The sequence below is a fragment of the Oikopleura dioica genome, chromosome PAR, assembly GCF_907165135.1.
Source record: "Oikopleura dioica chromosome PAR, OKI2018_I68_1.0, whole genome shotgun sequence".
NCBI lineage: Eukaryota > Metazoa > Chordata > Appendicularia > Copelata > Oikopleuridae > Oikopleura > Oikopleura dioica.
The window spans coordinates 13,810,994-13,826,858 of NC_137293.1; the positions used below are offsets into that span (position 1 = coordinate 13,810,994).

The 15,865-nt window shown below is 41.2% G+C and overlaps 3 protein-coding genes and 2 pseudogenes across 3 annotated transcripts in view; 2 read left to right on the plus strand and 3 right to left on the minus strand.

The window, feature by feature from the left end:
* Positions 1-10,059: 10,059 nt before the first annotated feature.
* LOC145706213 (5S ribosomal RNA) lies at positions 10,060-10,178 on the plus strand (annotated as a pseudogene).
* Positions 10,179-10,402: 224 nt separating this feature from the next.
* The window catches only part of LOC145702559 (transmembrane emp24 domain-containing protein 5-like), a 75,135-nt gene continuing 69,672 nt past the window's right edge, over positions 10,403-15,865 (plus strand). The window contains exon 1 of the mRNA XM_081779795.1: positions 10,403-10,469. The gene's annotated coding sequence lies outside the window, so the exon portion shown is untranslated. The remainder of the gene's footprint in view (positions 10,470-15,865) is intronic.
* LOC145706215 (5S ribosomal RNA) lies at positions 12,912-13,030 on the minus strand (annotated as a pseudogene).
* LOC145701979 (UDP-GlcNAc:betaGal beta-1,3-N-acetylglucosaminyltransferase 7-like) lies at positions 13,708-14,822 on the minus strand. The gene is made up of 3 exons (XM_081779191.1): positions 14,722-14,822; positions 14,479-14,674; positions 13,708-14,435 (listed from the first exon to the last, which is right to left on the minus strand). The coding sequence occupies exons 1-3, from the start codon at positions 14,800-14,802 to the stop codon at positions 13,708-13,710; spliced, it is 1,005 nt and encodes a 334-aa protein (XP_081635317.1). The 5' UTR covers positions 14,803-14,822.
* On the minus strand, positions 15,030-15,858 carry LOC145703657 (uncharacterized). Its single transcript, XM_081781043.1, has 3 exons — positions 15,631-15,858; positions 15,328-15,586; positions 15,030-15,282 (listed from the first exon to the last, which is right to left on the minus strand). Exons 1-3 carry the CDS (start codon positions 15,844-15,846, stop codon positions 15,092-15,094), a joined length of 666 nt encoding a protein of 221 aa, XP_081637169.1. The 5' UTR covers positions 15,847-15,858; the 3' UTR covers positions 15,030-15,091.

Below are 15,865 nucleotides of genomic sequence, written 5' to 3' on the forward strand. Positions count from 1 at the left end.
GCACCTTCCTTCAAGAGGCGACATCGGCGGTGGAGAAGAGTTTTTGGAGCCCTTCTTGAACTTCGGAGAAGGTGTTTTTTCATCCATCGAGCCCCTTCCGCGCTCGATATACTCTCTTGGAGTAAGCTTGGTCGATTGAGCTTTTTTGGCTGTGGCCGGTTTTTTCTTTTTGCGATAACTTCCTTCGTCAAAAGAAAACATTCGATGTGTCTTAAGAGGAAAAGGTTTGTTAATCGTAAAATGTTGTGAAATCAAAAAGATCAAATTTCAATCAGTTGCAGTGAAAGTTTCAATTAAAACCACCGAAGACAGTAGAGAGCGGCAGTTATCAAATTCGTTTCGAATCTAGCGTTCGCCAAATTTGGCCTTGAGGTTGTCGACCACAAATGCGTATCGATCAATAGGCTTTGGCGAGTAATGAAGAGCGTCCAACGCCTCTCCAATAGTATTAGCCCCTAAAATATCAGTTAAAAAACGATCGCAAGTCAAAGCCCACCTTGAGTCTTTATGAATTCCTCGTTGGACATGAAACCACCGAATGGAACGAGAACCCCTCGACCCTTGATGATTCGTGGAGTGCGGGCGGCAACCGGTGTTATATCCTGAGCAAGGAGTTCACTCACTCGCTGTGGCGGCGCCGGAGTTTTTGGTGAATTGAGTCGAAGGGGAGGCGGCGGTGTTTTCGCGGAAATGACCTCTTGTTCCAAAGCCCTATATTTCGACGGCGTTAGCTCGAAAGTGGCAGTGTAAGCACCCATCAAAATGGAAGTTGTCAATTTCGGAGGGTGCTTGACGATTGCTAAACAAAGTCAAGTTACGATTTTTTAATAAAAGACACTTACCTTTTGCAGCATTTGCAGTTTTCTGACCCCACAAGATCGCTTTTTTCTTACATCGTTTGACGATGTTACGCTTCTTTTTTTCGGGAGAGATTCGAGTCGCGTTGGGGGAGTAGCGCGGGGAGGAAACTCGCTTCCGTTTTCCAGCTAAACTTGTTAGTTCTAATCCTTGTGATGAAAAGTACCTCGAGTTTCGAAAACAACGGGCAATTTCGGTCGTGGCAGTGTTGCAAAAGGCGCGCCGCTAGCGGCCTTTTCTGCTTTAGCAAAAAGCGCTCTAAGCAAATAAAATGACAAATGGGCGCTTTTGAATAATTTACCTCGCGCTTTCATGCGCTACAGATTTGACTACATCCGGAACAGGCGCCTTTTTTAATCCAGTTTTTATCCAATTTGGAATTGGAGTTCCTGGCCGCACATTAGCCTTTTTCTTGCCCATTGCTGAAAATTACAGAATAAAAACGCGAAACAATGAAAATGTAAAAGCTTCATTGACGTAACAGATCGAAATAACAGTCGGCCGAATAGAAGCAAAAGCGACAGTTCAGTCAAAAACTACTGAACTGTTGGAGTGTAGGCGAAGGGTTCATTAAAAGGGCAGTAATAATTTTAGATCATGATGGCATCAATAACGTAGAAAGGTGCAGTTAAATGAATTTAAGGGTGGGAAGCTGATAAGTTTCAATGTGAGCAGAGAAATTTTATGAAGCGTTAATTTAAATGCAGTTTAGGAATATCGAGATACACCAGTACTTAGTATTTCTGACGGCGCTTAAACTTCGTCGTCGTCGTTGATGGGGAGAGTGTACTCAACTAAAATTTATGTTTAGAGAAAATCAAACGAAACTGTTTTTACCTTCTGGAACTGAGCCCCAGAAATCGTCTCCGCTTCCAATGTCGTTCTCTCCGAATGGCTCGAGAATAGTAACTCCTAATGCGTGTAATAATTTCCATAAGCGTTTGAGATATTTACCTGGATCGACAAAAAGGTCGGAGTCTTCGTTGATCTCAGCAAAGCCAGAACCAAAAGTGGTTGTCCGTCGAGAAGTTGTCACCGTCGCCATTGTAGTTGTCAGAGGCAAACTACCACCGCTTCCACCTCCACTGCCGTCGCTGCTGCCTCCGTTGTCCCCGCGGTGATTCTCGTCTTCGTCCTTGAGAAGAACCGCGCTGAGAAGATCGAGCAAGTCGCGGGCCAATTCCAACTCAATGTCCGCCGCACTTTTCACCTGTTGCCCGTTGACGGAGATGGTGTAGTGGTCAGCGTTACAGACGGGGCGCTCGTTCGGTGTTTCCAACGAAATAGCCCAGCCATTATCGCGCGGATCGAAAGAGCAGGAGCAAAGGAAATCGGGTGTAGAAAGCGATCGGCGGCGTCGATGCTGGTTTGACGGGCGACTCATCCCTCCAACGTCGTTGCCAAGGGTTGGCAAACACTGCTGGGCTGAAGCGAAAAGCACGTAGACAGCAACGCCGCAAAGTCCGCTAGCGAGCATCGAAACCAAAAGACACGCTAGGTCAAAGCGAGCAGCTCCGCCGCAGTTGTTGACCTAATGAAAAATTAAAAAAAAATTCGTTAAATTTCATTTAATACCCGCTTTGGAGATGGACGAGGAAGGGATCGACGGAAAGACGTAGCTTGGGGAGAAGATGGTGTAGCCGGCGCCTGGAAACGACCAGCGCCGATAGGCTCTGGAAGACAACCAGGCTGCGGAACGGGCTGCTGAGCGGTGACGAAACTTGTTGTTTCATACCCGAGTACAGCAGGCTCGCCTACTGGTCGGGCGTTACCTTCATTATGACCTTGATGGTCACTCGCTTTAGCAGCTTGCATCGAACTATTATTTACATAATTTCATATCTCTCAATTCTTACTTACCGAAGCGGTACACTCGGTTTCGCGAAGGAAAAATCGTCAAGCGTTCTTGCGCTCGGGGTCGGGGAGAGACGTACGCTCGATGCTCGACTCGAACTCGCTGGCGGGAAAACGACAGATGCACGTGGAGTTCCCGGTTGGGAGCCATCATAAGCGAACATAAACTCTCTTACGCCAACGAGTCTGAAAAAAGGGAGGAACTATCATAAACGTAGGCCGGCGTCGATATCGGTTGTATTAGTTTGCGTGAGAAAAATTAATGTTGATAGCGGTCAGTAAGAAGAATTTTCTCTCCGATTTTAACTTCCTTCTCTTATTCATAAATTCATTCTTCGCGCTGATTTGATAAGCAGATTTTCCCATGTGCGCACAAAAAACCTCCACAATTTTGAAAATCAAATTCTCGAAATGAAACACTGCACTTCTGGAAATGATTTTCGCCGCTCGCCGACTGATCACGCCACGCTCCCGCTCACGCTTTTTTCTTTTCTAGATTGCTCACATTAACGAATTATCAAACATTTTCACTCAAGCCGCATTTTTCAAACCGCAAGTTAAAATTAATAGATTAGACGTAACTGAATAATAAAGAAGTTTTTATTTGACAGCTGAAAATTCTGAGAGAATTGAAAAGTAAATTTTCAAGGTTCGAGCGCGTACGCAGGAAGTTCATCGTGCTCGGGCTCTCGGTCTGGATCAGTCTTCTTGAGATCCGCGATTCCGAACTGGATGTTTCCAACTGGAAGCAGATGGGATTCGCTTTCGATAATCACCCCAAATTCGCCCCGCTTTAACTCGTTTTCCAGCTCTTCCATTTCGTGGGCTCGATTTCGGAAGAGTTTATCCAAAATACGAAGCATTCGACCAATGTCGTCGCCACTGCCCTCGTACACTAAATTTTTATAAATAGAAAACAATTTAAAAACTTACATGACTCGTTGAACTTGAGCCACCCGTGGCTCGTGCTGCAGAATCGGGCGTACACAGGGCGAAAAAACCAACGGCCAACGTCGCCGGCTTTTCCACTCGCGTAACGAATGACTTCTGCAGGATTGTTTCGGCTTTTCTTCTTGATGAGGCCCTTGTACAGGATTGCGTGCTTGGCACGTCGTGGCCCTACATCCTCAATAAAAGCCTGGTCGAGCTCGCCACCGTCCGAGGACTCATCCGTATCAAAATATAGTTGCCGATAAGCACGAGACGGTTGCGCAGCTTCAATGGGAAGACGGTTTTCTCCACCGACGATAGTGTCTTCTAGAGCAGAATCGTTAGCGGCGACGGTTTGATTTCCTACGAAGAAGGAATCGAGAGGGTCCAAACTGTGCACCTCAAGGTATTCTCGAGGGGAGAGAGGGGAGATTCAGGTGGAAGACCGCGGTACGGTTTAGGTGGGGTTTTTGGCGTGCGGTCTCGGTGTTGCGGCTGCTGCTCTTTCGCTGCGCTTGCTGTAATATTTTTATAAAAGCACGTTTTTCTCGAATTCATACCTTCTTCCGGGCCATCACGCAAGATAAAAACGACCACAAGTGTCTTGTTTCGCGGCTGTCAAACACAAAACTGAACAAAGCGTCGATCTACGGCTGCTTTTATAGATTTGCCTGAGAAAAACACTGCTTTCTAGAGAAATTTTAACGCGTTTTGCAAAGATAAGTTTAAACAACTAGAAATTTTTTGTTTGAGTTGTATTGACAAAACAGTAAAAAAATAAAAGTTGAAATAGAAAGAGTTTTAACTGATCCCTACAACAGTAACTGTTCATAATTCAACTAAGCGAAATTGAGGTTTTCTTGGCGGCCTAGCTGATAGGTCGAAGCTGATCTTATAAAAATGAAATTGTCAAAACTGATACTAATACTACTGAAGTCGAAGATTATTCACGGATACATTTCACAATTTTACACACTGGCTGTAAATGAAAGTAAATTTAGTTGTAGAGTAGATTCGAGCGTTGTTTACTAAAATAGCGAGAAACATTGTTACGATTACTGGCTAGACATTCTCCTGACTTAATATTTAACCTGTAATCAAAAAGGAAAACCAAAATGAAATTGCAATGTGCACCAGATAGTTCAATTAAATTTAGCACCAATTTGTTCACTGAAAATGAGCAACTGAAAAACTATAATGAAAATGAAATAAAAATGTTTTAACAAAAAAATAAAAAAAAATAGCAGAAATCAACAAGGACTTTATGCTTTTGGCAAGTAATTTACCAAAAATTATATTTTCGATTCTTCATTCTAATGACTCTTCATTCTCCGATGTGTCGTTTTCCTCCATCTGTTTCAATTGAGCGGAAATGACTTTGCCGATAAAAGAACACGGATGAGTAGGAAGACTTTCACCATAGATTTCGTAGTCATGTTTGTTACCACCGTCGTTTCCCACCGATGATGAAGTAGATCCTCTTGTCCGCTCCCTGCACTCCTGCAAATAACTCTTTCGAAACAGTTCGTCAAATATCGCACCATCTTTTCCAGCAAAAAGAGCAGCGCGCTTACAATCGTTGATATCCTTTAGTTTAAGAGGGATCCCACATTTCACCTTGTATTCGGCTTCGGTTTTGCACAAAACGTACAATATTTTACAAGAAGCAGTTCCAACGGGGTCCTTGTCTTTGATTGTTTTCAACATGTTGTGAAATTCAAAAGTCCGTCGAGAACAGTTGGCTTCAGGCTTTTCATTGTCGGCAATTTTCAAACCTTCGAAAGCTCCAGAAATAACATCCTCTTTATCATTTAGAATGGGATTATCTACTGATAAAGAAGACGCGGACTCGGAGTTCGGAATCGTTGATGATTGCAGTCCAGGCGCGAGGGAATTGCCGTCGTCGTCTAACTTGCGTTTGCGATGGGCCCCATCTGAGCACATTAAATAGTCTCCATCCGCAGCTCCAGCAGAGTAGAACTGCTCAACAAGCAGCAAAAGACGTGCGCAAGAAAGGTTCAATTCGTGAGAAAGCGCGTCAAAGATAGCTAGAAATAGGTAAGTGATTAATTGAACGAAAGCACCTTGCTCATTCTGAAGAGCTAGATCCGCCGCCGCAAAGTCGTCAAACTGCTTCATTTCCTCGCGCTTTCCTAAAAAAACTCGCTGAAGAATGGCAATACACTTTTTGCCATCATTAAGCGAGTAGTGCATAAAGTAAAGTTGCCAGGTAAGCTCGCTGAATATATTTCAATTTTCAGCGCAAGAAAAAATTGCGCCCTCATCGATCAACGAAAGCGCGCCTGATCAAGAGCGTATTTAATTCTCATCAGCGCCATACTTGACGAGAATGGGTAAATATGATTGAGCTTTGAGAAAGTGACAAAAAGCTCTGCATTGCCTTGCTTGACAACGTTTTTACTCAATATAGGCAAGGGTTGGAGCTATCTTGTCAAGTTCACAAACGACAATATTATGAAATACATTCCCCTGTGTCCAGTGATATAATTCTAAATAATACTGAACACGGGGAATGATTAAATATAATTGAACACTCGACTTACCCGCTTCAGCTAAAACATTCCATAAGGGCAAACTTGCCCAAGCCGTAGAAAGTGATTCAAGTCGCTGAGCAAAATTCTCGTGCTCCTTTTTCGACGACATAATCAAATTGTCGCGATATTCTATAAATTCCTTCTTTTTAAAATCGATTCCTAAAAGAGAGCTCCCCTAACAGCTCCATTTAGTGGCATCAAGTGCGCCAATGTAAAGTAGAATAAAAACATCGGTAAAGTAGAGTGTTGAACATAAAATGAATAATGAGCTCGAGAAAAATAAAATGACTCGGTATATAAAAACGTTTATTTTTATAATGATTTTTAGCGACAACAAGTCTACCGGCTTGATCTTCCTCCTTTGAACCTGCAAAGATGAAAAGAAAACTACTCAGAAACTTTAATAAATGAATCGTAAAATGAACCTTCAATTCTTGCGTCGAATATTTTCTCACGAACGTGTTCTGTAGTAAATTATTAAAATGCTGTCAAAACCAGATAAACTCCATAATGATTTCTTTATACCTAAATTAAATGAAACGTTAATCCATTCACCTGTTTCCTCCTTAATATCCCAGATAACTATAATAAATGAAACGTAAAAGTAAGTCATTACATCCTATTGACAACGATGAAAACGTGTGAATACTTAAATAAAATGATCCATAAATAAGGAACTTGACTATAAATTCTCGGATGAGATAAAATGAAGCTAAAATTGTACAACCCGAAACACTGTGGATAAACTCATAAAATGAAACCAAAAAAAAACTGATTTTCTTCTATTCGTAAAATTCGAATAAATACTGTATTAATCTATATAAGCGGCTGATTCTTTTGTTTCCGTCAGACATAAAAAAACATGAAGAGAGGTAAGAGCTTATTTTGGAATTTATTTTTAACGCTTAGGCCGAAACGGAGAGTTTAAACTCGGGCTCAGAGAAAATACACTGAAAGCCTTTAACATTCCAATAATAGATGATTCTGTTTTTGAGGATTTAGCCAGACGACTACGCCAGTTTCATATTAACTGGCGTTTGGACGAATCATCAGACGAAGAAATAGAAAACATGGATTACTTTGTTAACAACGCCACATCTACCAGTATGGATTGGAAATAAATTTGAATAAACATTGAAAACCCATTTATCATCGACAACTGAAAGCAAAATAAATAAATAGAAGAGAGAGGTTTAAAATTAACTGTAGCTTATAAAACATTTTCTTTAAAATGAAAACAGTTTTCTTTAAATCATCTGAATCCACTTTGCCAATGAAATAAATACGACAAAATAAAATTTTATCTTTGTATTTTTAAATTAAAGAGAAGGGAAACAAGAAAGAATACATATTAGAGCAGAATGGCAGTGAGTGTTTTTTAGTAGTAACGAGAAGCGCTACGGTAGCGGACAGAGTAGGATCTTCGGATGGTGGCATACTTCAGTGTTTCGTCAGAGAACTGGGAGTGCATTGGAGGCTCTTCTTTCGTAGTCATCGCAGCTAATCCGACAGATTTTGGGTAGGGTGGTGGCGGGCAATGAAGGACTGAGTTGACAGAAGCTTTTGTCATGGCGCCGAGATTGGTCTTGGTATTTGTATCGATCCAAAGAGCTCTCTGGTTAATTTCCTTGATTGGGTATTGATACGAGACGAATTGTTTCTTGAAGAAGCTGACCATCTTTTTCGCGACTCCCTTTTTCTTTGGCTTAACTTGCTCGATTGGTACAATCATGTTGCTGTGTTTGATACCTGTTGCAAGAAAGTAGTGGTTTTATATGGACTCTGGAGCTGAGTGCGCCAACTAGGTGCCTCAGAAGGATCAAACGAGCCGCCAACAAGTACTGCCGAAAGATAAATCACACCGCCATAAAACAATAACAATATCCGGCGATATCAGTTGTGCTTTCCCAAGATCGCACTTGATTTTGATAGATAAACAAGGTGCGAATAAATCTGATGTTATTTCAACTGTAAAATTGGAGATACACAAATTGATATTCAATTTGTCGGAACTAATTAAGATTCTAGATCAAACCAAGAGCAGCTGACAACTCTCGCTCAATGAACATCTGCGCTATAAAAAGGTTGACCCTGGCTCCAAAATTTCATAAAACAAAAAATCAAATTTTCGAAAAAGCAAAAATGAATTTTTTCATCTTCGCCCTCGCTCTTCTCGTCCTCTTCTACATCTTCGCCATCGTTTGCGCTTTTGGCCTCCTCGCTGCTACCTGCTTTGTAATTGTCAAGTTCAACTTATTTTTTGCCAGCCTTATTCCTGCTTCTTTTGGAAAATAAATTGTAAAAAAAAATAAGATGTCCTTTTTAGAATTCTTCAAAAAAAATATAGAAACATTTTTAAAATATTCTCACACCCAATATCATTACGCAAATAATTCAGGCTGAGCTTCATTTGTTCAAATATATTAGGTTTTATTGAATGATAGGAGGGTTTAGGCAGTGAAAGGGATTACGGTGTTTGGCTAGTGAGAAAAAGATTGAGCGCCCAGCAGATAATTCAGCAGCGGCAGCAGCGTGATAAGAAGTCGTCGTTGTTGTTGACGCGGCGCGGGGCGGGCGGGCAGAGCTAAAAATCAATGGTGAGAAAGAATGTTCGAGAGAATCGATGGATAGAATGTTCTAGAGGAAGATGACTAACCGGAAGAAAGAGCGGAGGCGGGGGGAAGGCGAGTTAATCCTTGAGCGTGGATCTGCGCTCCGAATGGCGCGCTGGGATTGGAGCGCTGGTCGGTGCAGCGAAGAGAAGCGGGGCATAAGCACAAGTTAGCGTATTTTCTTTTTCTAAACGTAGCTTTGTTAGGGTTAGAGATAAGTTAAGAGTAAGGGGATAGCATAAAAACGTTCAGTAGCGTTAGAAATGGGGGATAGTGCGTTTAAAATAATTTTTTTTATTTAATAGGCGAAATAGTAGTGACTGACCATTAGAAAAGCGCTACAGTGGAGTGGACTGAAAATCACGCCGCCCTATAGTGTAAGATGGTGCATGCATGTAATGCATGTGCATCTGCACTTTGGTGGTGGTGTTAATGCTCTCATTTTGGTGTCTGATGACTGGCAAGAAGGCCCTGAGGGGCCTTCACCCCGCACTGAGCCATGCGTACCATGGTTCAGTGCTCCACTGCTCTCTACCAATCGACTCCCAGAAAAATTATCAAATGGTCAGTCACTACTATAACTACTATCCTCTCTCCAGGACCCTTCAATCTGATACGAAGCTGTTGCTAAACCCCATAAAAAATCATCTGGAAAAGGAGATGTTTCTAGTTTCTCTAAAGGTTTATTGCAAGGGTCTGCGTAAAAAACCGCAAAAAATACTAAAAATATATTTTTCATTTTACAAAAAAAAAAGAGAAACAGAAAACTCAATAGTGATTTCAGATTATTTGCTTTTGGAGGGTCCCGAGTAAATGTTTTACGTAATGTGCCAAGTTGCGTAAAAAATTATCATAAAAATGAAAATTTTAATACCACCAAGATTCTCCATCATATAATAAACTCTGTCTGTGCTTGAAAAGTCGGGCCCATAAGGGATTGAACTTCAATCATTGAAGATTGATTTACGGTCAAAGAAAAGTCGAATTCCAGTTCATGTGGAGCTAAAGATGATCGCGCCCAAGTTAAACGAGAATCAGCTAATTTTCGTCGCTGAACGTGGTCAGAAAGAAAACGACAAGTGGCAGGAAATTGTGGTCGAGATCGTCGATACTTCTACGGTACTATTGACTGAGAAATGCGATTTTCGTCCATTGTTTTCTTGACATATTTTACGGAATACAAGCAGATGCATCATAAGCTACAATTAACATAATTTTGCTATATATGCCGAATAGAACCAGCTTCCTTCGCTTAGCGTCATACCGCGTAGAATAAACCAGTTCTCGTCCGATCACTGAAGTCAAACTACGACGGGCGGGGTTAGTACTTACATGGGTGACCGGTTGGGAATACCTCGTGCGCTAAGCATTTTTGAATTTTTTTAATGCATCCATTTACGCAGAGAACGCTTTCGCATTGTATTGTTGATGAATCAAGTCATCAGTCATCGAAAAAAATCCGAATGTTTGAGTAAAGCAAGCATTGAGCGTTGAGCTTGCCTGGCGGGCGGCGTGGCAGATGTGAAAAAGCGCCCTCTACCGCGCGCTTTTCTGAAAAGAGGCCGAAAATAGGAGCGTGCAGCGACAAAACGACCTCGAAATCAAGCACCCCTTTTCGTTACTCATCCCATTTTTGAGTCCGATTTCGATTGTCTAACAGGTAAGAATCGTCTCCAAGCCTTCTCTCTCCTATCCCTCTCGCCTCTTACAAACGCTAAATCTTGTCCAAATCAAAGACTGCTCTACCTGGAGCTGCTAGAGTCTTAGTGACGCGCTTTTTTTAAGGTTCTGGAAGTTCTGAAAAAATTGGCCCGTCAAGGTCACGTTACCGGATGGTCAAGGGTAAGGCACGTGTCAGTTCCGCTCACTAATTGGTTTCCGCCACGTGTTGAAAATCTAACCGCATTGATTTAAGTCAAAGATATTTTTGCAGGAAAGCCCATTCGCAGGAATCAATTTTAGAGAGCAACATGAAAATTAAACGAGAGATCCGTGTGTAGATAAATATACTCATAAGTACTTAATTAATCAAAGGGAAACTGTCGCAAAAAAAGAACCTCATGAAGAAACTTCTAAACAGAGATTAAATCCCAAACCGATACTCAGGGCAGTGGCTTCCTTCAATTGAGTGGCTAATCTTGAAGGATCTTTCTCTTGAATTGCTTGGTTCTCATCATCGTCTCTTCTCGGAAAAAATTGATGTTCGAACGTAAGAGAGTATTTGTCCACGGAGTATAACGATGTTCAGTCTTCTATGACTATTGCAACAATCAAGAAACGTGGCCGTCAAGGGCGTCATCTTGGCGAATTATTTTTTAATGAAACTCCCCGTAATTCGGAAGATTATGAAGAATTTGAGGCTATGTTAAATAATTGATTTAAAATTTTTGCTAATAAGATTAAAGACTTCTTGCTAATCAGTTGAATTCGACGGTGAATGAAAACGGACCCGCCCCTCCAAATCTCTCGTTTTCTCTTGTTCCTCCTATGTCTGACCTTGGAGCAAATGTCTCTTCCTTGATTTCACAAATGCCAAGTTTCGTTAGATCGACCCGGAAGTTCAAATACTACCCGATTCTCGGGAGGAAAAAACTCGTCAAATTGCTCTGAATCTGGTAAAACCAAATGTAAATTGAATTTTTAAAAATATTAAAACGTAAATGTTAAAACAATCTAGACCGCGGGCAAACAAATAGGTTAAAATAAAAAAATAAAATAAAATAAAATAAAATAAAATAAAGAACCCTTTGTGGTAAAGCTTTGAAACTTTGGGACAATATGTATTTGGGCCCAACTAAAAAAATTATTATTGAAAATTTTTTTGTGTGACCACGTGATCACGGGTTACAGACCCTCGAAAAGCTAGAAAAGCTTGCCGAGCTTGATCCCCTTATGGCATCATCTTCTCGTTAGGCCAAAAAGAAAGGTCTTGGTTTGTTCTAGTGGTTTAGTCAAAAAAATTCTTGGTGCCATCTTTACAGGACACGCTTGAAGCTATATAAGGACCCAAAACTCGCTAAAATTGAGGTAAAAATCCAGGTTTTACGGGTTGCTCAGGCCAAAATACAATGCAAAAAGGGCCATTTTGGACGCTTCACTTCCCTCTAGCGAGTCATGTGATCTCGCCACCAAAAATGTTTTGGATTCTATAGGAAGGACTTTTTGTGCTCTTTCATCTGAGCTACATTATGATCACCTGCGGTCAGGGGATCGAGGTTGGCAAGCTTTTCTAGCTTTTCGAGGGTCCGTATCACTTGATCACGTGATCAAACCAAAAAAATTTCAATAACAAATTTTTAAGATGGGCCAAAATAGATATAGTCCCAAAGTTTTGGGCAGTTACCGGAAGGGGTTTTAGGGGTTGATTTTTTGCTCGTCGACCCTAACTATTTCTTCCGATGAATTGATTATGAGATGACTCAAACCGATGAAAACTTTTTTTAGTTTTAACCTATTTGTTTGCCCGCGGTCTGGGCTGTTTTTCTTCTTAAATGACATGAAATCTTTTAAGCATCATTTTGAGAGGTCACACTTTATCCAAACTACTTTATTTTGTCAGCTCTAGAATCGGACCAGAAGTGACTTTTCTAAAATTGAAATCGGTCAATTTCTTTAAAGTTATCTGCTGGTTCCAAAGAGATAATGTTCCAGGGTTTATACGGCAGAAGTGGGCTTGAGAACTTCCAGAACCTTAAAAAAAGCGCGTCACTAAGACTCTAGCAGCTCCAGGTAGAGCAGTCTTTGATTTGGACAAGATTTAGCGTTTGTAAGAGGCGAGAGGGATAGGAGAGAGAAGGCTTGGAGACGATTCTTACCTGTTAGACAATCGAAATCGGACTCAAAAATGGGATGAGTAACGAAAAGGGGTGCTTGATTTCGAGGTCGTTTTGTCGCTGCACGCTCCTATTTTCGGCCTCTTTTCAGAAAAGCGCGCGGTAGAGGGCGCTTTTTCACATCTGCCACGCCGCCCGCCAGGCAAGCTCAACGCTCAATGCTTGCTTTACTCAAACATTCGGATTTTTCGATGACTGATGACTTGATTCATCAACAATACAATGCGAAAGCGTTCTCTGCGTAAATGGATGCATTAAAAAATTCAAAATGCTTAGCGCACGAGGTATTCCCAACCGGTCACCCATGTAAGTACTAACCCCGCCCGTCGTAGTTTGACTTCAGTGATCGGACGAGAACTGGTTTATTCTACGCGGTATGACGCTAAGCGAAGGAAGCTGGTTCTATTCGGCATATATAGCAAAATTATGTTAATTGTAGCTTATGATGCATCTGCTTGTATTCCGTAAAATATGTCAAGAAAACAATGGACGAAAATCGCATTTCTCAGTCAATAGTACCGTAGAAGTATCGACGATCTCGACCACAATTTCCTGCCACTTGTCGTTTTCTTTCTGACCACGTTCAGCGACGAAAATTAGCTGATTCTCGTTTAACTTGGGCGCGATCATCTTTAGCTCCACATGAACTGGAATTCGACTTTTCTTTGACCGTAAATTGAGAAGATCTTCAATTTATTCATATCAAAAGTGCCTATTTTAGAGCTCAGAATCATAAAAGTTTATTTCCGACAAAATTGCTGTATTTTTCTAACCAAGCTACAGGCCACTCCATCCTCTCTTCCCCAAAATGAGCGTGTAAATTTTCTTTTAGATTTTCAACTCTAAATATGTTAAGCAAAACATTTTCTTTGCGGAGAGGCTCTTTTTTACCTTTCAACTTTGCATGCGGGATCATTCATTAATCTATCGAAATTGTCTTTCATCACTAGTGGGTCCCTGTATTTATGAGCGACAGTGAGCCCTCTGAGAAAGCAAGTATCCGTTAAATTCATTTGCCGCGGCTTTACTCCAGAGCAGATTGAAGTTGACAAGCCCATTTTATGACTAAAACAAATACTTTTGGACAAGAAAATCGGTTTCATACATGAGATTAGCATTTTTAATGAGTTCTCCGGCGAAGACATCGTCCATCGGCAGCACTTCTGTCATTGACAGAGCCTTAGCCATTTTCATCGCAAAAGATCCTGTTGTCACATAACAAGCACCAGCGTAGTAAGGGGCGAAAAAGTTGTCTTCAAATATTTCTTCCGGAAGAAAATATCGTGACCTTGGATTTCGAATCACGTCTGCCTTAGGCTTTCGACAACCAATCGCCTCAAATTCGTTGTCTTCACTTTTCAACTGTTCTAAATCGTGGATAAGCCCTTGTGGTACTAGTAGGATATCATCGTCGCCTTTGAAGATAAATTCAGCATTTGGACACTTTTCCTCTAGAAAATGGAGATAACCGATATCTTTGTAAACGAGATGATGGAAACTCTCGGTGAAATCAAGGAGGAGAATATCTTCGAACATCTCAAGTTCTTCTTTGAGTTGCCCTTTCTTTCCATCCTTTCCGATAATGAATACAATCTTTATTTTGTATCCAAATGTTTTCCATAGTTCCAGGTCCAACCAGCTTTCTCTTATAGCCATCCTTGCGCTTTTTGCATCTGGCCTTGATTTTATCCCGAAAACAATATTTTCATTTCTGCATGAAGAAGGGGAGATGATTTTAACGGGGTTGATGTTTGCATCGAAATCGAGTAGAGAATTGAGATGAGAATACGGACCTTTGATCATTGATTTAGTGGAAGAGTCTTTGGAAAACTTTACTTTTGAATAAACAGCGTCCATTTTCACTTGTAACAGTTCCCTCAAGTTCTTGATAGCGGCGGCTCAAATCGGTCAAATTTAAATTCGCTTTATTCGTGCATGTTAAAATATCGTTTTCTTCTTCGAACCGTGTAACAACTGAGACTTTTTCTTCATTAACCTTGTCCAGCTGATATGAAATTCTCTCATACGTTGTCTAATAACACTGTTTAAATAACAGTCTTTCAGGATTATTTGTCTTACTTTGTTCAAGTTCAAGAACCAAAGAATAATGGAAATGTAGATCACCGAGATTATGATTCTTTCTTTGGTTTTTCTCTGCATTTCTTATATTTTATGCTTCGGCAATTTTAAAAACAAGTCAGTCAAAAAGTGCAAATTTTTCTTTTTTATATGACGATCCAATTGTGAGAAAGGAATATTGACATTCCCGTGCGCACAATATTTTTAAGATGGAGGAAAGGAAATAAAAAATTATTCTAGCAGAACAATGTAAAATTATGACTTGCTTGAAAGCGCGTACCAATTTAAAGATTAAACCAATTCAAAGATTAATCGTTATTGAAAGACGTTTATTCTTCAAACATCCGAGAACAATGTCAAGAACATGTAATTACGAGCAGCCGAGCGACTGATGATGCTCGGGAGAGTACTGTACATGCGGACAGCCTCGGCAAGAGCGGAACTGGACTATGGCTCGGCAATAGCGACCGTTGGCTTCATAGTTGATCTTGCATTCGTGGACGTTGTATCCGCCGAGCATCATCTCGGAGTGGGTTTGGCGGCAGTGGACGCTGTTGACATCTTAACAAAAATTACTGATTTTCTGGACGCTAAGGTGTCTCTCACGGATTTCAGTATTTGGGCCGACACCGATTTCAGGGTGTTTTAGCGCAAGAATCCACTTGGAATCGTTGACGGTCGCCCAGCCATTGTTCGGGAGGAGAATGACTTGATCTTGAGGAACTGATGGTGGTCGCCCATTGTCCTCGGGTAGCACCGGCAAGTTGTTAGAAGGGCTTCCGTTGAAACAGTCCCGGAGGGCGCCAGCTCTTGCAGCTGCATTCAGACCGGCAGGGATGTAATTTTTGCAGTCAAAGTATTTTCTCTAGGAAAATAAAGCTTTTCATTGAAATTTTTATAGCTCCTTACCAAAAGAGGTCCAGAAACGGCCAAGTTGTCATAAACCTCGTGAAATTCAGTCGCATCACATGATTCTTCGAAGCATTCTCGTTCCAAGTTTCCTGCTTTCCACTCTTCGAATCGGGTGTTGGCCCGTCGAACTCTCAAGAACTCAGAAGCAGTCTCTTTTGAAACAGCAAGGGCAGATGCTCCGGCAACGAGAGCAAAACTTCCAAAAAGCTTCATTTTCGAAGTTATTTCTTGC